Source organism: Ovis canadensis, chromosome 3 (assembly GCF_042477335.2).
Source record: "Ovis canadensis isolate MfBH-ARS-UI-01 breed Bighorn chromosome 3, ARS-UI_OviCan_v2, whole genome shotgun sequence".
Lineage (NCBI taxonomy): Eukaryota > Metazoa > Chordata > Mammalia > Artiodactyla > Bovidae > Ovis > Ovis canadensis.
Window position 1 is genome coordinate 130,059,182 of NC_091247.1, and position 23,288 is coordinate 130,082,469.

The following is a 23,288-nucleotide window of genomic DNA, read 5'->3' on the forward strand; positions in this document are numbered from 1 at the left end:
AAAAATAATTAACTCTCTAAAGAATCCCATTTGTTCTGTCTCAATTTTTTGGTAGTTCTCTACAGTATTTTTAATAAAGTCAGATGAATATAAAAACCTTAATATCAAGGTTTAAATGTAAGTATAAAATGTGATTCCAGGAATATTTAGGATACATAGTTAAAACTCAGAGATGGTGATCATGAAAACAGTTTTCAACAGCTGTTTTCACAAAACATTTATAATATATTTATAATTAGATATAATTAAATACTTACCTTCAAATGCTGCTTTTCCATGTCTGAGGTTCTGAGCTGTGTCTCTAGATCTTTGACCTTTTCCTTTAGTTGATCAGGATCTGCCCCCACAAAGTGAAAATTAGACTAAGCTTTTTCCCACTCTGAGTTCAAGATAATGGACTTATTTTAGAAGAGAAAGAAGAAACTTATGCAACTAGAGCCTGGAAAATGTGACCTTTTATAGCTGAAACAGTTGAGGCTGTGAATTCTGTATGCTAACCTCTATATCAATTCCATAGCAAAGAAAAGAGACATATGCTAGGTGTTAGAAGTATAGAGTCAGGTTAATTTTTTACATGGAAGAAATCATTATTTGCAGAGGTAAATTCTAGAACCAAAATTTTTTAGGTCTAAATGTACAATGATAGAATAAGTATATGATTAGGGAAGGGGCTATAGCCATAAGATGGTCAAGTGCTCCGGTTACCAGCAGCTCTGGCTGTTCCCTGTGCATCAGGATGTATTTACTGTGTAATTACTATGTGAAGAATGTGCTAGGCAGGATACGCAAAGATGAATACATCCTGACGTTTTGGTAGGAAAACATAGAAAGCAAAAGGGCATTAGTTTAATTTATTGATTTCCTCCAGAGTTAAACATATCTCTAATTTTATAGAGAATCGATCTGCAGTAGGAGTTTTTCTTTAATTAACCATCTTTGCTAGAAACATTTTCTTTAAACTGCATATAATGTGTCATATAGCCATCAAAAGGTAAACCTTTTTAAAATGCTAAAGTTTGAGAAAATAATGGTCAGCAAACACTTCCATTAATGGGACAGGAAGCATATTCTATTAAGGTGACCTTGGAATGCTCCTCTAATTTACGTAGGAGACAAGTATTTTCCTCATACTTTTCAAAGCTTTCCTCACCTTTGCATAAAGTGCTCATGATTTTGTTTACAGAGTTGATTCTTGATCACTGAAATGCTGTGCGAGTTGTCTTAATCAGTGGGACGCTATATATTACACACATTGGTAATGAAATAGTGCAGTAGATTATGTATGTGTGTGTGCTCAGTTGTGTCTGACTTTTTGTCACCCATGGACTGTAGCTCGCCAGGCTCCTCTGTCCATAGAATTTTGCAGGCAAGAAGACTGGAGTGGATTGCCATTTTCTACACCCCGGGACCTTCGCGACTCAGGGATCAAACCCACATCTCATGTCTCCTGCACTGGCAGGTGGATTCTTGACCACTGTGCCACCTGGGAAGCCCAGTTATGATGTATAAGCATTTTCCAAAAGTCAGCTTAATAAGCACTTAAACAGTGCTTTAAAATTTCCAAAACGATTTGATTTTTGAGCCTTAACAATCTTTTACTGATATCCTCATTTTTAAATAGGAGATAAAGAATATGAGGGTTCAGAAATCCCCTCTTGGGATGCTGGAGTTTAGAGAGAACTTGCCAAATGTCAGCAGCATTAACAGCTCTTTAGTACTGTGTCTGGTGTAGTATACCAAACTGGCTGCTGTTGTCAGACGAGGTTTATGCATGTACGTCTAGTCACCAAAAGGTGATGCAGTATAGTGGTCAATAGCAGAGAATGGCAAGGAACTTTGGAGTTTCATAGCTTTAGGCTTCATCCTGCCTCGGCTGCTTCCTAGCTATTGTAGCCTTGGGGACAGGTTAACCTCTTTGAATGGAGGTAAAATGGAGACAGAAGTACTCAAAATTCAGGGTCATAAGAATTATAAAATGCTTGTAAAGAATTTAGCATAGTGTTTGATACAACTCATACGTGATAGTCTTGTTGCTATTTTGTATAAAAGCTACTTGATAGGATACTGAAAAGCTATGTGAAATAGTAAAAAACTGCTCAGATATAAGTTACTATAATCCTTTGGAACAGAATTTGGCATTTCCGTCAAGCTGTCTGGTACAATATGCATACAAACAATAGATTCTTCTTATTTGCAGTAGTTAAGTTCTATAACATGAAAAATCAATTAGTGAATTTTGAACCACTGTCCTTAGGGAAAATATACACACATATACACACATATATTTTATATCTGAAATCCTGGAAACAACTCATTCTAGAACAACTTGTTCTATTTTGTTTTACAAGAGAGAAAACAAGGTTCAGAAGTGTCAAGAGACCCCTGAGTCTGCCCCAATAACGTATCAGAACTGAGCTTTAAATCCAGTCCAGCTGGTCCCAGAACCAGCGGTTCCTGCCCTGCGCTGCACTCCCCAGTACTGCCTCCATCCTCTGGTCATCCCTGTATGACAGCTGAAACAAGCGCAGAGCGTCACCTTGTTGAATCTCATCTGGAAAACTGTGCATCCTAAAACTTAAATTTCTCACTGCTCTGTTTATGTCTGCAGAAGTACCACACAGAACGGATGTTAGATTACAAGTAAACTGTAGTAAGTGAACATGCAAATACAGAATCTGCAAATAATGAGGATCAACTGTTCACTATATGTGTACCCATGTACATACATTACGTGTGTGTGTGTTAGTTGCTCAGTCATGTCCGACTCTGCAACCCCATGAACTGTAGCCCGCCAGGCTCTTCAGTCTATGGAATTCTCCAGACAAGAATACTGGAGTGGGTTGCTGTTCCCTTCTCCAGGGGATCTTCCCAACCTAGGGACTGAACCAAGGTCTTCTGAATTTCAGGGGGATTCTTTACCTGTGAGCTACCAATTGCTTATTAATATATTACCTATGCACACTGGAAGAGTAAAATGATTAGTAACCACTTCTGAATGCAAACAGAGACTAGAAGGTTAGACTTTACTTTGTAAAAGGAAAAAAGAAAGGATATAGGCAATGTTTGCTTATATACATGTAGTTTTTAAATTAATAACAAGATGAAAATAACATTTAGAAGAATATGTTAAATGGCCTTCAAAGGGCCTATACTGAGAAACTGGAAGCAAGAGACTTAGTATTTATTACTTAGCATTATATGATGATAAATCTGTAACATCCAGAAGCGACACAAGGAGAAAGGTTTGAATACTTGCTACTCAGTATTACAAATAAAGGGCTCAATGGGAATACTGCTGTGTGGAGGAAAGAGACAGCTCTAAAAACTTACATCAAGGATTTGATTTTTTAGGAAGACAGTTAAATCTGTAAACAAGGCATATCCTAATTCAAAAACTTGGGTTAGCTAACATGCTATGAGTATGTTAAAAAATACATTACCAGATATGGTACTTTCAGGTCCATTTTGGTCTTTATTAATTTCTATCCGATGGATTAATTCTTCTTTTTCTTTTTCCAGCTGACTGTTAGCTAATCTAGACACAATGATAATGTGTTAAAAAAAAACAAAAGACACTGCACCACAAAATAAGTCTGAGCATTTCTTTAACTGTGAAACACAGTGCTTAGAACTTGCTAATATTTATAAAGGTAAATATTTGTCCATCTCCTTCAACTACTGCAGTGCTCCCATTCTCAGAAATCACAGATTAAAAATCCACTTTTTTCTTAAAATTTTATGTCATTTTCAAGAGTAGTTTTGGAGGGAGGAGCTTCACAAGAGTGTGCTACACAGAGCCTTGGAAGTAAAGAATTTTTTTTCTCATTCCATTAATACTTGCCTTTGGAAGCTAAGGTTTAATATATTCCATGCTATTAAGAAAGTTTAAACTACAGACGACACCTATATTAGGATCTGGTTTATCCTTTTTATACCATCTATTATATAAAGAGTGACTGGCATTAGAAGGGTGAAAGAAGGCTGATAAACCAATTAGGCAGCAAGGGTGAAAAAACTCTAGATACAGCAAACCTGGTTGTATTAAAAAATGATTTTTGAAAAAGTAGTCATACAAACAAATAATATACCTAAGAACTCGAAGCTCCCGTTGAAGGCCTTGCTCTGTCTCATCACCTTCAGGAACATGTTTGAGAATCTCAATCTTTGTGCACAATGAAAAGTTAGAAGACAAAGTTTGACATGGAAATATGGGGTTTTATAAAGATCCATAGTTTCAATAAAGTATAATTTTAGAATTTGAGCTTTCAAAAGTACATATGATTACACATCTATGGTGACTCTATCCACTATTCATTCAACAATTATTTACTCAAGAACTACTGACTGCATGCCAGGCACTGTCCTAGGCACACTGGATACAGCAGTGGAAAAAACAGGCAAAATCCCTTCCTGCATTTTCCTGTGGTTCTCTCAATGTCAGTGGGGGAAGACAGTGAGCATGTGATGTGATGTAATCGGTTTACATTTCAAGATGGAGGAGCCTCTGAAGAAAAATAAGAGAGTAAGAGGACAGAAAGTGAATGGAACGCAGTGCGGGGATTGGGAGGGTCTGAGGAGCCTGCATTTAAGGAGAGACATGCAAGTGGGGAGTGAGGTATGGGAATATTTGGACACAGTATTCTAAACAAGGGAAACAAAAGCAGGGCCCTGAATAAACCAAGTGAGTTTGGTCTGTTCCAAGGACTGAAAGGAGTTACTGTGGCTAGAATACTGAATACCAGAGAAAGTAAAGATGAAGCTAGAGAGGAAACCAGATGCCAGATCATGTAGGTCCTTGCCGGCTATGAAAGGACTTCAGGATTTTATGCTAGGGTATGGGAGCCACTGGAAGATTCTAAGGGTGGACTGCTATGATGTGCTTTATACTTTAAAAGGACTACTTGGTAAATACGTGTAAAGTCTGTCAGGGATAGGGCTTCCCAAGGCTTCCCTGATATCTCAGTTGGTAAAGAATCCGCCTGCAATGCAGGAGACCCTGGTTGAATTCCTAGGTTGAGAAGAACTGCTGGAAAAGGGATAGGCTACCCACTCCAGTATCCTGGCCTGGAGAATTCAATGGACTGGTGTGGGGTTGCAAAGTGTCGGACACGACTGAGTGACTTTCACTTAGGGCTTCCCAGGTGGCGCTAGTGGTAAAGAATCTGCCTACAATGCAGGAGGCGAGATGCAGGTCCGATCCTTGGGCTGGGAAGATCCCCTGAACTAGGAAATGGCAACCCGCTCCGGTATTCTTGCCTGGGAAATCCCATAGACAGAGGAGCCTGGAGTGCTACAGTCCATGGGACCATAAAGAGTCGGACACGAGTGAGCAGCTAACACACACACACATACACACACACACACACACACACACACAGAAGGTGAAACAAGGACATTACTTGCCTGTTGCTCAAGGTCTGCCGTATATTTCTTAACTCTCTGTTCCCTCTCTGTTGCTTGTCTTACAAGCTGTTTAAGATCAGTAAGGCTTTTAGTTTTTTTGGCAATATCAGTTTCTAATTCTTTCAACTTGGTTTCATACATTCTAAAAGTATAAAGGGAAAAATGGTATAGACATGGAAAATAATTTCTCTTACTGATTTAAAAGCCACTGAAAATTTCTGCATTAGAAATAAAGAATATCTTATACTGGTTCTTCTGGTCAAATCTTCTCCTACATATTTATTTAGCATTATCTGACAGCAAGGGAGAAGTACCCCTTAATTAACAGGCCAGTTAAATTGAGGATTTAGGTGTTTCCCAAGATTATAAACAAGGATGGAGCCTAATGAATCTGACCACTGTAAAAGATTAATACCTTTTTCAGTCACAAAACTAAGAAATAGAAATTAAATTCATAAGAATATAAAATTGTATATTGCTGGATATTCTTAGGAATATACTTAAAGATAACTAAAGCATTTCTCTCTCTCTCTTTCTTACACACACACACACACACACACACACACACACACACACACACACACACACTTGAGTTAATCCAGTTAGAACAAAACCAGTACAACACTCCTGGGAGAGGGAACAGAATGTGTAAAAGTAGGGATAAGAAAAATGGCATATCTGAATAGATTTGTAATCTTTCAGGAAATGATCAATAGTTAAAAAAAAAAAAAACACCCCAAAAGAAATTTCTAAAACATTGAGCCAAAACGGTTTCCACAAGCACATTCCATCTTAGAAGAGACAACGTTCATAACATTCAGATTTCTCCAGAGAAAAGAAAAAGAAGAAGCACTTTGGCAAAATCAGGTTAAGGACACGACAAGGAAGAAAAATTATTATTTCAATATTATATCAAAGTAATTATCATCAAAGAGTATTTGATAAACCTTAGGAACTTAGAAGGCAACACTGTTAACCTAACAAAAACTGTCAAAAAAGTGCTGAAATACCTGAAGTGCACTCCTGCACTTCATTTAATTCCTAGCTCTAATGCCAGCCAGTCAGAGAGGCCTTCTCTGACCACCTGTCTAAAACAGCTCCTGCATCACCCTGGACTGTCTCAGCAGTTGGTATTATAAAGCCAGACACAGAATAGATGTCATTAGTTTATTGAGTAAATAATAGAACAACTATAAAGATTTCAGTATAAGCATAATGTGTCATGGATACCAAAAGATAAATCACTTTACTGACCTGGGTGTCTAATCCCAGCTGCAGATTTGAGCCATTTTTAAGGGATATATGAGGCTACAGACCAGAATTAGCCTTCTGTCAAGTTATGTTTTTTTGAAAGGTGTTTATTGAAGGCCTACTCTATGCTCAGTTACCTATACAGTTTTCAGATTAGAAACACAGAAATGATCTAAAAGGTCTCTCATTACCCTGCTCAAATTTATAAACCCTTTTCACGTTCGTTATTTTTGTGTGTGTGTGTACCTTCACAGAGCCTTTTTTAGAAAAGAAAGGACAGGGGATTTATCATTTCCACAGATTAAAAAAAAAACAACTTTAACTCACAGAAAAACTGTAATTTACTTGAGGTCAGAGTGAGAAATGTGTGTGTCAGTCACTCAGTCGTATCCAACTCTGTGATCCCATGGACTGTAGCCCACCAGGCTCCCTGCCAATGCAGGAGACACAGGTTTGAACTCGGGATCAGGAAAATCCCCTGGAGAAGGAAGCAGCTACCCACTCCAGTATTCCACCTGGGAAATTCTTGCCTGGTGGACTACAGTCTGTGGAGTCGCAAAAGAATCAGATACAACTCAGTGACTAAAGAACAACAAGCCCCAGAAGCTACCTGGCTTTCTGAAGAAACTTAGTTAAAGTAGGCCTTTTAGAAATATATCTAACATAAAGCAGAGTCTAGCATGTAGCAGGTACTGAGAAAATACCTGCTAGATAAATACATCTCAAAGCAACTTAGAATTCTTTTGGTCCCTACATGATTGTAGCAGGAAATAAAGGACCAACCAAGAAGCCAATTGATAGGCCGGCTGGTTGAGAGCCTCTGCTGGAGTCTAAGCAGACAAAAGGAGAGACTCCTTCTCCCCTTTATACCATCACATATACTATTTCAGTCAGCCCTCACATTAGCCCTCTGACAGAATCAAGAAACAGCTTTGGGGTGGGAGGAAGAGCAGATTCTGAGTACTCTCATTATGATGTTAGAAAGGGACCCTTCTTCAGGACTGTCTGGCCACCTGGGCCCTCTAATCTACCTGTAAAACCTTCCTTCTGGGAGTTGTCTGACAGGGGCAAGTGCAGTGCAGCAGGCCCCCTCTGAGACCTGCTGTAGCCTCACAGTGCTAAGATTTCCATGCCAGCTGTAGTGATGGTGACCGCAAACCCACATCCAGTCCATTCTAAACAGCAGCTAGACATCCAAGGGGGTACTTAGATGCACAGACAGAAGGAACTCTAAGAATATGGTAAGATAAAGACGACTCTGCCTTCTGAAATGGGGTCAGCAGATGTAAAGAACACAACTTCCTTCCGGATGATGTTACAGGGAGGGACGTGGGCAAGATCTCATTGGTCTCCACTTCTATGCATACTCCTTGAAGTAGCTGCTTAAGGTTGAAATGAGAATGACACCAAAGCCTTTTAGCGACTCATCAGTCACAATGAACCACCCCTGGTGGTAGTGACAATGAACATACGAATATTTGCTAGTGAATTCCTGTTGCCCTCATTCCCAGAATTAAGAAGCAATGAAGCTAAAACTTGATCCCGGCTACGTGGCTGCTACATTATGTGTGCACGTGTGCTCGGTCATGTCTGACTCTTCTGCCACGCCCTGGATTACAGCCTGCCAATGAATTATAGCCTGAACCTCTTTCATAGCCACAAAGTTTATTTGATAGGCAGGAACCACACATACTTGTAGAAAAGGCTCAGGGGTGGGAGAAAATCAAGTGCCAGAAAGTAGAGCTGAAAGACACTGAAACTGTCTGCTGAATTCATCTGCTGAAGGTATTTGAAGACCAAGCTGCCCAGAACATAACTCCCAAACTGCAGCGCAGCCTACTCTGGTATGCCACAGCTTGTGACAAGACGGCTCCACTGTGCCTGGCTTATACTTGGGGTAGAAAACGAACGCAGCACGGAGAAAAGCAGGACTAGTTGGGCACCGTCAGTCTGGGCTCATGGTTGACAGTAGCTTCAGGAAACTTGCTGGGCTCCAACACCCTCAGCCCAGCCCCAGCTCTGCTCTGATCCATGCCCTGACACCCCAATTAGTTAAATCTCTTAAGGAAGAAAGAGTAAGGATCATGTTAAACCACCCAACGGTTCTTCATGAAAGAACTAAGTGAATTAGATAATGTCATATTCTTTAAAGACAATAATGGCAGAATTAGAACTGATAAAACTGGCAAATGTTAAGCTGCTTGTTCCTACCTTGTAACAACAATTGATTTCCAGCTCTTGCTGTCCGCACCTTCAAGCTGTGGACCTCTACTCTCTGCCAGCTGTAATCTCTTACCGCTCTCTTCTAGTTGAACTGTCATCTTCTCATTTAATATCTCCAAATTATTCTTAGCTATCCGTAATTTCTCTGCAGCTTCAGTTTCCTATCATTAAAAGCTAATTAGTATGTTATGCCAAAAGGTAATACTGTTCTCATGAATGTAATATATTCAAAATTATCACTACAAACTAGAAAGAAAAATAACCTGAAGTTCTAAATGCTGATTAAAAGTCCAAAAAAAATCCAGTATTTTTTTAACTCTAAAACTGCAATATGGTCATCATAATTACAACAGTGCATGTAAATGAGGTTATAAAAATACATTTAAAATATTTTACTCCATAGTTACTTTGTCATAATCCTGTTTAACAAAATAGTTTCATATACTGTCTTGTACATCAAGTGTAATTCTAAGACATGTGCATAAATATTAATTCATTTAAACCCTGTAGCAGCTCTGTGAAATAGATACACTTAATAGTCCCAGTTTTACAGATGAGGAAACTGAGAGAAGGAGAAGGAATAGTAGATTGCCCTCATTCCCAGAATTAAGAAGTAATGAAGCTAAAGCTTGATCCTGGCTGTGTGGCTTCTACATTATGTGTGCACGTGTGCTCGGCCATGTCCGACTCTTCTGCCACCCCCGGATTACAGCCTGCCAGGCCCTCTGGCCGTGGGATTTCCCAGGGAATAATACTGGGGTGGGTTGCCACTTCCTCCTGCAGGGGATCTTCCTAACCTAGGGATCGAACCCTGTCTCCTGCATTGGCCGGTGAGTTCTTTACCCCTGTACCACCTGGGAAACCCAGCTGCTACATTATACTGCCTGTTAATTTATTATTTTTTTTATTTTCAATGTTCCTCACTATGAAAGGATGGTGGGCATAAAGCACAATTCCTAAGTCTCTTAATATCTATTGTGAATAGACACTCATCAACTATTTCATTCAGTTTTCCCAAAATGTATTAATTAACAAAAATAAGTGTAGTCAATAATGAAAGTCATACTTTTTTAAGTTCTTTACGAAGTCTGTCATTTTCAGCAACAATTTTTTCTGTGCCCTTGGCTTTGGATTCATAGTGCATGCTCAACTGACGTCCAAGATGAACTTTGAGTTTTTCTAATTCAGCCTAGAAATTTAAAAAACTCTACATTATCAAAATGAGGAAATAAATGATGGTCCCATAAACTCATAAAACTAAGTTCAACATAGTTTTATAGCTGATATTTGATACAATTAGAATTAAATTCTTCCCTTTAATACTGGTCATCTAGAGCAGAGGTTTCCAATCTTGGCTTAGAATGAGCTGATGACTTAAAAAACAAAACAATACCAATGGTGGGACCAATCCCCAAATAACTGATCAATCTCAAAATTAGGGTCTTCAGCAACTGTATTTTTGAAAATAGACACAGTTAATTATTTTATGTTGCCAGAGTGAGAACCAATGGTCTGGAAATAGTAAGATGACCACATGATGCTACTGTAACACTTTAATCATTGTCTCCAATATTTTTTTCCACATGTGTAAAATATCTATTCATCCATTAAAGCCACTTTATATACTATATTTAAAACTGTCCTTAAAAATACAAATTGTATCAGTATAACATTCTGTACAAATGGCATTAAGAATATTACCTTCAACTTTTCATTTTCCATCTCAATATTAGCCATTTTTTCACTGGTCAATATTCCTGATGCTTTTTTCAGCTGTTCATTTTCCCTTTGGACTTTTTCGACTACTTTTTTCATTAAACCAATGGTTTTTTCTAGTTCTGGGATTGTCTTTCCACTTCTACCAGACTAGGAAAAAATGTTAACTTTTTATTTAATCAAATATTTTAGAAAGTACAGTATAAAGTACCAAGAATACAAGAGATTTATTATTAAACTCATTGTTGATTCCTAACATTTGAAGCCAAAGTTTGTATTACTTCAACTCATTATAATAACCTTATGAAAGAGGAATTACAATCTTCACTTTACATACAAGAAAATCAACACTCAGAGAATTTGATATTCCTAAAGTCATGCAGCTAATAAGTAACAGCTTAAACCCAACATTAGTATATTAGCATTATAACTAAGAAGCTGCCATGAATATCATAAAAAGTAGTTACAAAATGTTAGAATCAGACCAAGAAGCAGTTAGTAGTTACCTCAATGAATAGAAGGAAGATTCCTGGAAGTTAAATGTTTTCAAGATGTGGAGGGAGATGCAAAGAAAAAAGAGATGGTATAGAGTCCAAGTGGAATCAAAAGCATGTAAGATGTGACAGATGATGAAATTTATTAACTTGAAACAAAGAGAAAGCTTAGTGATGTTTTACACTGTACATGCAGCAGAATATAACTGAAACTAGAAGCACCAGTAAAGGCATATCAATACTGCTATGACATATCCAACCTTTTATTCTCACTTTCAGCATATCCCTTCTGAAGCTAAAACAAACATATGGCATACTCTCACATACTCACCCCTCTAACGTGGCCAAGTTTCCGCTCTACTTCTGCTTTTTCTTTCTTCAGAAATTCACACATTTCCTTCAAGTCTCTTACCTGATTCTAGAATATTAAAGAAAACATGTAACAGTTTAACACAGTTGTAGTCACTGATAAGGAAAGGCAAATCACCGGAACTACCAGTCTCTTCCAACGTATAGCTTAAGTAAACAAGTGGATCTTCCTAGTAATGAGAGGATTTTGAACTATGACTTATGTTGAAGTAAAGTGTACTAATACAAGAGATTTTATATATGGATTTAAATATATATTTCCTACATTATTGCTTCAGTTCAGTTCAGTCGCTCAGTCATGACCAACTCTTTGTGACCCGATGGACTGGCAGTACACCAGGCCTCCCTGTCCATCATTACTGCCTTAGTATACAATAATAAATTTGAGTTCAGAACTCCTGGTTTTAACTGTCCCATAAATTACATATGTAGAACCATATCCACATGGTACAAAAAAATAAACAATTGCTCTGACACTGGTTCTAACAGTGTAAAAACCAGAATAAGAAGTAGGACATAGATTAATTATACTATTACCAGTGGAATTAACATGTTGCTAATATTCTAAGTTAAAAAAACAGAAATGAAACAGTCAGTCGAGAAAAAGACTCCAATAAATAGGATAAGATTTCGAAAACCAAAAATAAATTTATAACAAATATCAAAATAAAATTTCTAACAGAGATAATCATCCTAAACATTTTTAAAGGAAAAGGAGTACATCAAGGCTGTATATTGTCACCCTGCTTATTTAACTTATATGCAGAGCACATCATGAGAAACGCTGGACTGGAAGAAACACAAGCTGGAATCAAGATTGCCGGGAGAAATATCAATAATCTCAGATATGCAGATGACACCACCCTTATGGCAGAAAGTGAAGAGGAGCTAAAAAGCCTCTTGATGAAAGTGAAAGAGGAGAGCGAAAAAGTTGGCCTAAAGCTCAACATTCAGAAAACAAAGATCATGGCATCTGGTCCCATCACTTCATGGGAAAAGATGGGGAAACAGTGTCAGACTTTTTTTTTTTTGGCTCCAAAATCACTGCAGATGGTGACTGCAGCCATGAAATTAAAAGACACTTACTCCTTGGAAGGAAAGTTATGACCAAACTAGACAGCATATTCAAAAGCAGAGATATTACTTTGCCGACTAAGATCCGTCTAGTCAAGGCTATGATTTTTCCTGTGGTCATGTATGGATGTGAGAGTTGGACTGTGAAGAAGGCTGACTGCTGAAGAATTGATGCTTTTGAACTGTGGTGTTGGAGAAGACTCTTGAGAGTTCCTTGGACTGCAAGGAGATCCAACCAGTCCATTCTGAAGGAGATCAGCCCTGGGATTTCTTTGGAAGGAATGATGCTAAAGCTGAAATTACAGTACTTTGGCCACCTCATGAGAAGAGTTGACTCACTGGAAAAAACTGATGCTGCGAGGGATTGGGAGCAGGAGAAGGGGACGATTGACGATGAGATGGCTGGATGGCATCACGGACTCGATGGACGTGAGTCTGAGTGAACTCCGGGAGATGGTGACGAACAGGGAGGCCTGGTGTGCTGTGATTCATGGGGTCGCAAAGAGTTGGACACCACTAAGCGACTGAACTGAACTAAATTGAACTATATTTTAAGAGCTACCCTAATATTTTATTACTTTTCCAAATATTTTGAAATGTGGTACTGTTAATTAAACACACCAACTATCTTCTTGCCACACACACAGCATTTGAACTTGCCACTTCTGTTGTCTGGAATTCTTTTTCTAGTATCTTATGACCTACTTCCTTACCTGTCCCCTAGTTCTCTGCTAAAACATCACTTTATTAATAAGGCCTCCCCTTACTGCTCTATTTTAAAGAGCAATCCCATATACTGTTGACTGCTGAACAATGTGGAGGTATAACTTATAGTCAGTCCTCTATATCTGCAATTTCTCTGCATTCATGGATTCAACCAACCATGGATCAGGTAAAACAGCAGTATTTACTACTGAAAAATATCCCCATATAAATGGACTCTCGTAGATCAAGGGTCAACTATACCCCTATCCAACACGCACACACGCACACACACACATGAACCGTGCTTTTTCTTCTTAGCATTTAACATCAGCTGACATACAATATACTGACTTGCTTACCTATTATGAGCCTTCCTGCTGGAATATAAGCTCTACAAGTGCAAGAATTTTCCTGATGGCTGTTTCCTAGCACATGTATCTTTGTACCTGATACAAAGAAGGCCCTCAACAAATAACTGTTACATGAGGGAATGCAGAAAGTATAAACGCTACCATATTTCATGAATATGAGTTTCTGGCTTCTTCATAAGCTAACACAGTAAACATAACAATTAAGTAGGGAGAAAAAGGTTTTCAGGCATTAGACTTTCTAACCATAATAAAGAATATTAAATTTACCTTTAATCTTGGCAAATCTTTATTTGCTTGTTCAAGCTGAAATTTGAGTTCAATATTTTCGGATGACAACTTCAAATTTTCCCTCTGGAGCTCCTGTTCTCTTTGATAATGATCATCTGAATCTATTCCTGAAGTCTTCAGGAAAATGAAGTTAGGAGTATTTTTAAGGTATAGCAAATAGAAGCTGCATAAGACACGCTGGGTAAGAAAACACTATGCTAAAAGGGAACAGTGTTCCTCAAAAGAATGAGAAAACTGGAGAGCTCCAGGTAAAACAACCATAAACAAACTCACAAAAGGTAATCAGTCTCTTGAAATTAATACAGAAAACAAAGTCAATATGATTTAATGATGTCCACACATATAATCAGTGGTTCTTTCAGTCCAAAATAAAATATTATTGTTATCTGACTGTTATAGATTGCATTGTGCCCCAACCCCCATCAAACCCCCAAATTCGTATGTTTAAGTTCTAATTCCCAGTACCTCAAATGGCCTTATTTGGAGATAGGGCCTTTTCAGGCTATAAGATAATTAAGATAAAACAGGGTCACTAGGGTGGGCCTTAATCCAATGTCTGATGTACTTGCACAAAAACAAAATTTGACACATAGATATATATAGAAGGGAGTAACTACAGAGACAAGGAGAAGCTAGCCATCTATGAGCCAGAAGAAAGGCCTGAAAGGATCCTTTCCCCAAAGCCTAAAGAAGAAATAAACTCTGCCGATACCTTGATTTTGGACTTCTGGTTTTCAGAACTGTGAGAATAAATTTCTGTTGCTTAAGCCATCAACTCCGAGGTGTTCTGTTATGGTTGCCATAGCAGACGAATACACAAGCCTACAAAAAGTGCCTTAATTCCTTCCTCCTTTAGGAAGCTATCCCTCATTCCTGGAGCTAAAATAATCACTCCCTCCTCTGAAATCCAGTAACACTTTATTTGCACTTGTTTTGGCATGAATCTACCTTGGGGGGTTATTATCCATGTTCATATTTATTTCTCATTCTAAACTGTACATTATTTGAAAGAGAAATCTGTGCTTGGTTACTTTTTACTACAAAGTAGTAAAGATACCACTTATAAGATTGTTAAAGAGCATTATATGAGATAATGTTGTGAAAGCACTCAGAACAGTTTTAGTTTTTTCTCTCCCATTCTAGTCTCTTGGCTTGATTAACTATCAAGTCAATAATTCCAGAGACATTATTATGATCATCATCATATTATATACTGATATATTATACATCATTATTAAAGTACAATATTCTGTAAATACATTTATTATACCTGGCTCTGTAACATCATTTGAATTAGCAGTAGGTTAAATACATTCTGACACTTTCGCTCTTTGGTTAAAAAAAAAAGTAAAAACAAGAGTAAGTTTTCTTAGGTAAAACAGAGTTAAAGTAAAGACATTAGAGAATAGGATGTAGAAAAGTAAAGGGATTCTGAGCTGAGAGCACATAACACAGCACTGGCAGAAACACTGCATGTACCCACCTGACTTCCAACTGAGAGAATGTGGGCACTTACGAACATACATAGCGGCAAGGAAAGCAGACAGACATGTTTCATGGTGTCAGTAAGCTACAGCGATGTGTTCCTACGTTGTCAGATAATCCAAGTCTACATTCTGGTTCTACTGCTATTAAGGTTAAAGTGAAGAAAGTGAAGTCGCTCAGTCGTGTCTGACTCTGTGCCACCCCATGAACCACAGCCTACCAGGCTCCTCTGTCCACGGGATTTTCCGGGCAAGAGTACTGGAGTGGGTTGCCCCTGCCTTCTCCAACTGTAACCATTAAGGTTAACACTAAGCAAGACCAACCCCTTGTAAGGCCTTCTGCTTCTGCACCTCACAAGTGAAGGCACTGATACTTTGGCAAGCTGTAGTTTCCTATCCCTGAGCTCTTCCATCTCCCTTACTTCATCTCTTCAGTCTACAAGAGCAATTTAATAAATGATAATCAGTACCCCTCACTGATAGTTAATAAAAGACTAATTCTATCTGATCACAGGAAAGACTAATTCTATCTGATCTTACAGGGAAATATTTTTTTCAACAGTTCTCCTCACTAAAATACAGATGCAATTATTCAAGTAAGTGAATGTGGATCATTTTTTTCTTCCTATTCTCAGAAAACAAAAGTGCTAGCTGAGATTGTTTAAATTTTTGGAAAAAAATTCTAGTAAAACTCATCTATAAAAGTAAAATAAAAAAAAAATTCTTGTATAATCAATTTCAGGGAGACTTACAAATTGTTCTGTAGAAGGAGAATCTTATTAAAAGGTATACACTGCTAAAAGTCAAGTTCTTAGGGGATGAGAGTTAGAGATAATACACAGATAAAACTCAAATTCTCAATTACTTATTATCAAGTGAAAAAAAAGAAGCATTATGTGCCTGAAAAAGGAAATGAAGTAAGAATTAAGTCATTTTTGCCCATTTTCTCTCAATTTAAATGTCTAATTTAATGAGGACTTAGGTGACTAGAATATCCAAAGTGGAAAGGAATGAATAAATGAATGAATGCTATTTGATTTCAACTCAGAACGAACTTCTCACTCGGGACTGCCATATAAATTGACCAGAAGTAGAGCATATGTAGAAAGTTCATTAACTGTAGAATTAGGCCTCCAGATAAATCCTAGTTCTGCATCTTCCTGATCACAAGAGATGTTTCTCCAAGCTTCCCAAGTAAAACAGAAATAGTTCTCTGCAGAGTATTGTGAGAACTATACCTAGGCAATACATATAAACTCCCTTTTCTCATTATATAAAAAAGTATCTGTTATAATACAAGGCAAAAAGATCATCAAAGGAACTTGCTATGTATATTAGAATGTTACAGAGCATCATAACAGATTTTTATCAATATTTTCCCTGTAGTGAAATTTGACTTGCAGTGAGATTTTACAACATGCTGAATTAGGAATTTCTAAGGCAAAACAAACACTTCTAAAGGGCCTTATTTTTGTTATTCTGTTGTCTAATCTAATACTTTTAGTGAATACCAGTAGTAAAACAGAGACTACTAAAATGAATTAGAGAAATGCACGACCACTAAGTTTTAGTAGGAACTAGTCAAATATTGGGGTTTAAGAAGTTTATTAACAGTTAATATTTTTTACAAATCTGACACAATTTGTTTCCATTTGTACCATATGTATATGCTACTTGCTATAAGGAAACTCAGCCAACAGAGAAATAAAGGACTGCCATGTACTCAAACTTGGGACACTTCATTTCTTGGCTGGACTGGCACATTGGTTTCAGAGTGTGCCTCTGAACCCTCCTCAGCACACTGATCCAGGGCAGCCACCCCTGTGGCCCAGCCACGGTCCTCCCCAGAAGATTCTGCTGGATCCATGTGCTTGCCGTGATTCACTTCTTCAGTTATGTGTCCCTTTTCTTTCTCATCTTGCTTAGCTTTCTCTTCCCTATTTTTATCTTCCTGCTCATCATTTTCACAGCAGTCTTGATTAATTTGCTGAACTTCAGGATTTGGATCATTTTCAAAACTGGGGTTAAAATTGGTCAAGGTACCTTCAGTTGACCTAAATGGACTTGATGTATTGTTTGTTCCTGACTCAGATTTATTTAACTCCATAGGACCTACAATATCTTCTGCTTTGTGTTTTTCTTCATTACTGTAATTCTGTAGATTATGTCTAGGTACCTGATGATGTAAGTTGGCACTAACATCTATTTCTTTCTTATTTTTAATTCTGAGTACTGTTATGCGATTGTTTTGGTTCCTGTGTAAAGTGTTCTTTTTGTGAAAAATATTATGCCTGTATTTATTAACACTGGCAGCAAGAGGAGAAAGCGTAGTTGTGTCACATAACAGATTCTGCTTGAAGCAGACAGAAGAAAAGAAACAGGAAAAGAAAAGGAAAAAAATAATAAAAATATACACACAAGTGTTTTAAAATAAGATACAACAAATAATTCTACATTAATCAGACTATAAAGACACACTAGAAATGTATCACACACATAAATGGATACAATGTTATAATGTATCTTCCTAATTTATCTATGTGTTCTTGTTACAACAGAACTCATAACTACATTTAAAATCTACAGAAATCATTTTTAATGAAGCTTTATGCGAAGCATAAGAACCACAAATTTATATTATGTAAAAAGAATTAAAGAAAACATATATCTTTACCAAGTAAAAACAAAAGCTGGATTTATTATATTAATATTAATGAGAAGGATCTACTATTTCTAGCTAGCTAAAGGCAGAAATTATTTCACTTTTAAACTTTAGAATTAAAACAATGAAAAGATATGCACTTACTGAAGGCCGAGAATATGCATCCTTTGAAAACTGCTTTTCTAAAGCATGAAGCTTTTCTTGGAGGTATTTATTTTGCAAACGTAAGTCTTCTATAACAGAATCTCGAGGAAGAGCTTGATGAGTCCTATGAACAATAATCACAGACTCTTTATTATTCAAACTGCCAACTCTTTACTGTTGTATTACATTAGAATATAGAAAAATATATTTTTAACACTGTATCTTAAATTCTACAAAACTTCAAAACTGTACAAAAATTAAATTGGGATATGACTATTCTATAAAATGATCCTCTACGGAGGATTTCATGGCTAGCCTCCTTTAAAGTAAGCATATTTTGATTTAAAGAAATGCATTAACGTTTGTAAAGAACATACATCTATTTTGGGATTGTGTAAGATAACTGAATAAAAATACCTACTATTTTTAAAACATTACATAATAATTTCATAACATTCATGTGCTTTTCAAAAAGTTCAAGGATTTTAATAGGTTCTTAGTGGGGCCAGATAACCTGTTTTTTTCAGTTTACACTCATCTGCATGATGTACAAGGCCCTCCACTATCTGGCACAATCCCATCTGTTCAGCACAGTTGTCCAGGAGTTTTCCCTTACTGAGGAAAATACATCCACTCTTACCCACACAAGAAAGATCACTTCTCCCCCTATGTCTCTGCTAGGGTTCTGTTTTCTCGGAATATCCTTTCTCCCTTTAATAGCTACATGTGATTCATAAAATTCACAAATTCACATTTGAACTGAGAGAGAAGACAAGTTGAAGTTCTCTTTTATAAAGTCTTCTCAATTATTTCAGCCTACATAGAGTCATACTATTCATACTAGAAAAGAGGCTATTAAATATCTAGAAGTATTAGAAGGTTTCAAAAGTAAAATATTTTGATCCTTCTGAAAACTGCAAAAAAAAAATAAAAGACTTGGTTTTATTCTGAATATATGCTTAGACTAAGAAAAACAAGGAAGCTAGGTCCAGACAGTGGCTATAAACAGGTGTCAAAATGAAGAGAAATTTTTCAATCACTTTTTTCTTCACCATCAAGGAAAATTCTGAAGAATTTAAGAAACAGTCATTTAGAAGGGAAGGAAATGGAATGTAGGTAGCTCATGAAGACTGTGAAAAGTAAATATTGTACAGACTGGAATAAAGTTCTGGAATTTGAAATATCAGCACACAGGTGATGAATTTACCTCTTTCTTTCCTCTATTATTTCCTAGCCTCAATACAACACAGCTTGAAACATGAAGATGAGCATCAGCAAGGCTTCAAGTTCTAGCTTCAGCAGGAGCAAGGGCACTTAAGAACACTTAATACTCTTAGGCACTGCAAAAATCCCTCCTTATTTTTCTCTCTTATGCACTCTCCTATCTCAACCCTCAGGCAATCCCAAGGCAGTGGTGGCAAAGGCTGCAAAGGAAATTCAAAGGAGCCGAAATTTTTAGGGAGACGAATCTTCCCCAATTGGTAGAGCTGTGATTAGTAAATGGGGAAAGCAAAGTAGGGACCCCACCACCACATGTCCCCTTTTTTGCTCTCTTGCTGCTGGCTTAGATGCAGACAAGAGCACAACAGCTGAAGTGCACAGTATAACCGGGCAACCAAAGCCTCAGAATGTGCCTTAAAGTACCAAAAAGGGGGGCTTCCCTGGTGGCTCAGCATTAAAGAATCTGCCTGTGATGCAAGAGACACAAGTTCAATCCCTGGGTCAGGAAGATCCCCTGGAGGAAGAAATGGCAACCCACTCCAGTATTCTTGCCTAGGAAATCCCATGGAAAGAGGATCCTGTTGGGCTACAGTTCATGAGGTTGCAAAGAACTGGACACAACTTAGTGATGAAACAATAACAACCAAAAAGAGGAGCCTGAAAGAAACCAAATGTATCAGTGAGATGACAGAAGAAAAGAGCTCTAGAAAGGAATCTTATAAAGTAGTTAATGAAGTACTGAGCTCACCCCTGAGCATGCATGAATGCATCTGATCCTAATCCGAACATTAAAGAATCTGAGAACTGACGTAACAGAAGACAGCCGACATACCAGACTGTCAATAGGGAAGCGCTCAGGCAGAACAAAGCAAAAGAGCACTGTAAAAGTTTTGAAAATGGTACTGGAACCACAGCCCACAGAAAGCAGGTTAAAAAATGGGGCTGAGCCTATCTAGACCTGCTAAAACAAAAATACTGCCTTTTCCACAGAATTCAATCAAGATCCAGAGTCGTAGAATATAATGCTCAGAAGCTCAATAATATAATCTGTATTATGTGATGTAAAAAGAACCAGAAACATCTCTACTCACATGCGAAAAGAATAACCAGAACTCAAGCTTAAGATAAAACACAATTATTTTCAGTTCAGTTCAGTTACTCAGCCGTGTCTGACTCTTTGAGATCCCATTAACTGCAGCATGTAAGGCTTCCCTGTCCATCACCAACTCCTAAAGCTTTCTCAAACTCATGTCCATCGAGTTGGTGACGTCATCCAACAATCTCATCCTCTGTTGTCCTCTTCTCCTCCCGCCTTCAATCTTTCTCAGCATCAAGGTCTTTTCTGATGACTCAGTTCTTCGCATCAGGTGGCCAAAGAATTGGAGTTTCAGCTTCAACATCATTCCTTCCAATGAATATTCAGGACTGATTTCCTTTAGGATGGACTGGTTGGATCTCCTTGCAGTCCAAGGGACTCTCAAGAGTCTTCTCCAACACCACAGTTCAAAACCATCAATTCTTCAGCGCTCAGTTTTCTTATTGGTCCAACTCTCACATCCATACATGACTACTGGAAAAAACAAAGCTTTGACTACATGGACCTTTGTGGGCAAAGTAATGTCTCAGATTTTTAATATGCTATCTAGGTTGGCCATAGCTTTTCTTCAAAGGAGTAAGCCTCTTTTCATTTCATGGCTGCAGTGACCATATGCAGTGATTTTAGAGCCCCCCAGAATAAAGCCTCTCCCTGTTTCCATTGTTTCCTCACCTATTTACCATGAAGTTATGGGACTGGATGCCATGATCTTAGTTTTCTGAATGTTGAGTTTTAAGTCAACTTTTTTCACTCTCTTTCACTTTCATCAAGAGGCTCTTTAGTTTTTCTTCACTTTCTGCCATAAGGGTGGTGTCATCTGCATATCTGAGGTTATTGATATTTATCCTGGCAATCTTGATTCCAGCTTGTGCTTCATTCAGCCTGGCATTTCACGATATACTCTGCATATAAGTTAAATAAGCAGAGTGACAATATCAACCTTGATGTATCCCTATTTGGAACCAGTCTGTTGTTCCATGTCCAGATCTAACTGTGGCTTCTTGATCTATAAACACATTTCTCAGGAGGCAGGTAAGCAGGTTTGGTATTCCCATCATTTTAAGAATTTTCCACAGTTTGTTGTGATCTATGCAGTCAAAGACTTTGGCATAGTTAATAAATCAGAAGTAGATGTTTATCTGGAATCTCTGGTTTATCTATGATCCAACAGATGTTAGCAATTTGATCTCTGGTTCCTCTGCTTTTTCTGAATCCAGCTTGAACATCTGGAAGTTCATGGTTCATGTGCTGTTGAAGCCTCACTTGCAGAATTTTGAGCATTACTTTGCTAGCATGTGAGATGAGTGCAATTGTGCAGTAGTATGAACATCCTTTGGCATTGCCTTTCTTTGGGATTGGAATGAAAACTGACCTTTTCCAGTCCTGTGGCCACTGCTGAGTTTCTCAAATTTGCTGGTATACTGAGTGCAGCACTTTAACAGCATCATATTTTACGATACGAAATAGCTCAACTTGAATTCCATCACCTCCACTAGCTTTGTTTGTAGTGATGCTTCCTAAGGCCCACTTGACTTTGCATTCCAGGATGTCTGGCTCTAGGTGAGTGATCACACCATCATGGTTACCTGGGTCATGAAGATCTCTTCTGTATAGTTCTTCTGTGTATTATCGACACCTCTTCTTAATATCTTCTGCTTCTGTTAGGTTCATACCATATCTGTCCTTTATTGTGCCCATCTTTGCATGAAATGTTCCCTTGGTATCTCTAATTTTCTTGAAGAGATCTCTAGTCTTTCCCATTCTGTTGTTTTCCTCTATTTCTTTGCACTGATCACTGAGGAAGGCTTTCTTATCCCTCCATGCTATTGTTTGGAGCTCTGCATTCAAATGGGTATATCTTTACTTTTCTCCTTTGCCATTCGTTTCTCTTCTTTTCTCAGCTATTTGTAAGGCCTTCTCAGACAACCATTTTGCCTTTTTACATTTTTCTTGGGGACAGTCTTGATCACTGCCTCCTGTACAATGTCATAAACCTCCGTCCATAGTTCTTCAGGCACTCTGTCTATCAGATCTATTCCCTTGAATCTATTTATCACTTCCACTGTATAATCATAAGGGATTTGATTTAGGTCATACCTGAATGGTCTAGTGGTTTTCCCTACTTTCTAAAATTTAAGTCTGAATTTGGAAATAAGGAGGTCATGATCTGAGCCACAGTCAGCTCCCGGTCTTGTTTTTGCTGACTGTGTAGAGCTTCTTCATCTTTGGCTGCAAAGAATATACTCAATCTGATTTCAATACTGACCATCTAGTGATGTCCATGTGTAAAGTCTTCTCTAGTGTTGTTGGAAGAGGGTGTTTGCTATGACCAGTGTGTTCCCTTGGCCAAACTCTGTTAGCCTTTGTCCTGCTTCATTCTGTACTCCAAGGCCAAACTTGCCTGTCACTCCAGGTGTCTCTTGACTTCCTACTTTTGCATTCCAGTCCCCTACATTGAAAAGGACATCTTTTTTGGGTGTTAGTTCTAGAAGGTCTTGTAGGTATTCATAGAAAAGATCAACTTCAACTTCTTCAACATTACTGATTAGGGCACACACTTGGATTACTGTGATATTGAATGGTTTGCCTTGGAAATGAACAGAGATCATTCTGTCGTTTTTGAGACTGCAGCCAAGTATTGCATTTTGGACTCTTTTGTTGACTATGATGGCTACTCTATTTCTTCTAAGGGATTCTTGCCCGCAGTAGTAGATATAATGGTCATCTGAGTTAAATTTACCCATTCCAGTCCATTTTAGTTCACTGATTCCTAGAATGTCGATGTTG

At 37.8% G+C, this 23,288-nt stretch overlaps 1 protein-coding gene across 11 annotated transcripts in view; it reads right to left on the reverse strand.

Moving 5' to 3' along the window:
- The window catches only part of CEP290 (centrosomal protein 290), a 92,744-nt gene that overhangs the window by 1,436 nt on the left and 68,020 nt on the right, over positions 1 to 23,288 (reverse strand). For 5 of the 11 annotated variants that reach the window (XM_069580657.1, XM_069580659.1, XM_069580654.1 and 2 more), the window contains 10 exons: positions 18,185 to 18,308; positions 13,874 to 14,008; positions 11,419 to 11,505; positions 10,579 to 10,743; positions 9,944 to 10,066; positions 8,866 to 9,038; positions 5,404 to 5,545; positions 4,089 to 4,162; positions 3,441 to 3,535; positions 258 to 337 (listed from right to left, as the gene is read on the reverse strand). In XM_069580657.1, coding sequence (XP_069436758.1) covers positions 258 to 337; positions 3,441 to 3,535; positions 4,089 to 4,162; positions 5,404 to 5,545; positions 8,866 to 9,038; positions 9,944 to 10,066; positions 10,579 to 10,743; positions 11,419 to 11,505; positions 13,874 to 14,008; positions 18,185 to 18,308 — 1,198 coding nt within the window. Of the gene's footprint in view, positions 1 to 256; positions 338 to 3,440; positions 3,536 to 4,088; positions 4,163 to 5,403; positions 5,546 to 8,865; positions 9,039 to 9,943; positions 10,067 to 10,578; positions 10,744 to 11,418; positions 11,506 to 13,873; positions 14,009 to 18,184; positions 18,309 to 20,888; positions 20,973 to 23,288 lie in introns of those variants that run through there. The other 6 variants (XR_011255200.1, XR_011255199.1, XM_069580661.1 and 3 more) reach the window with 6 other exon arrangements.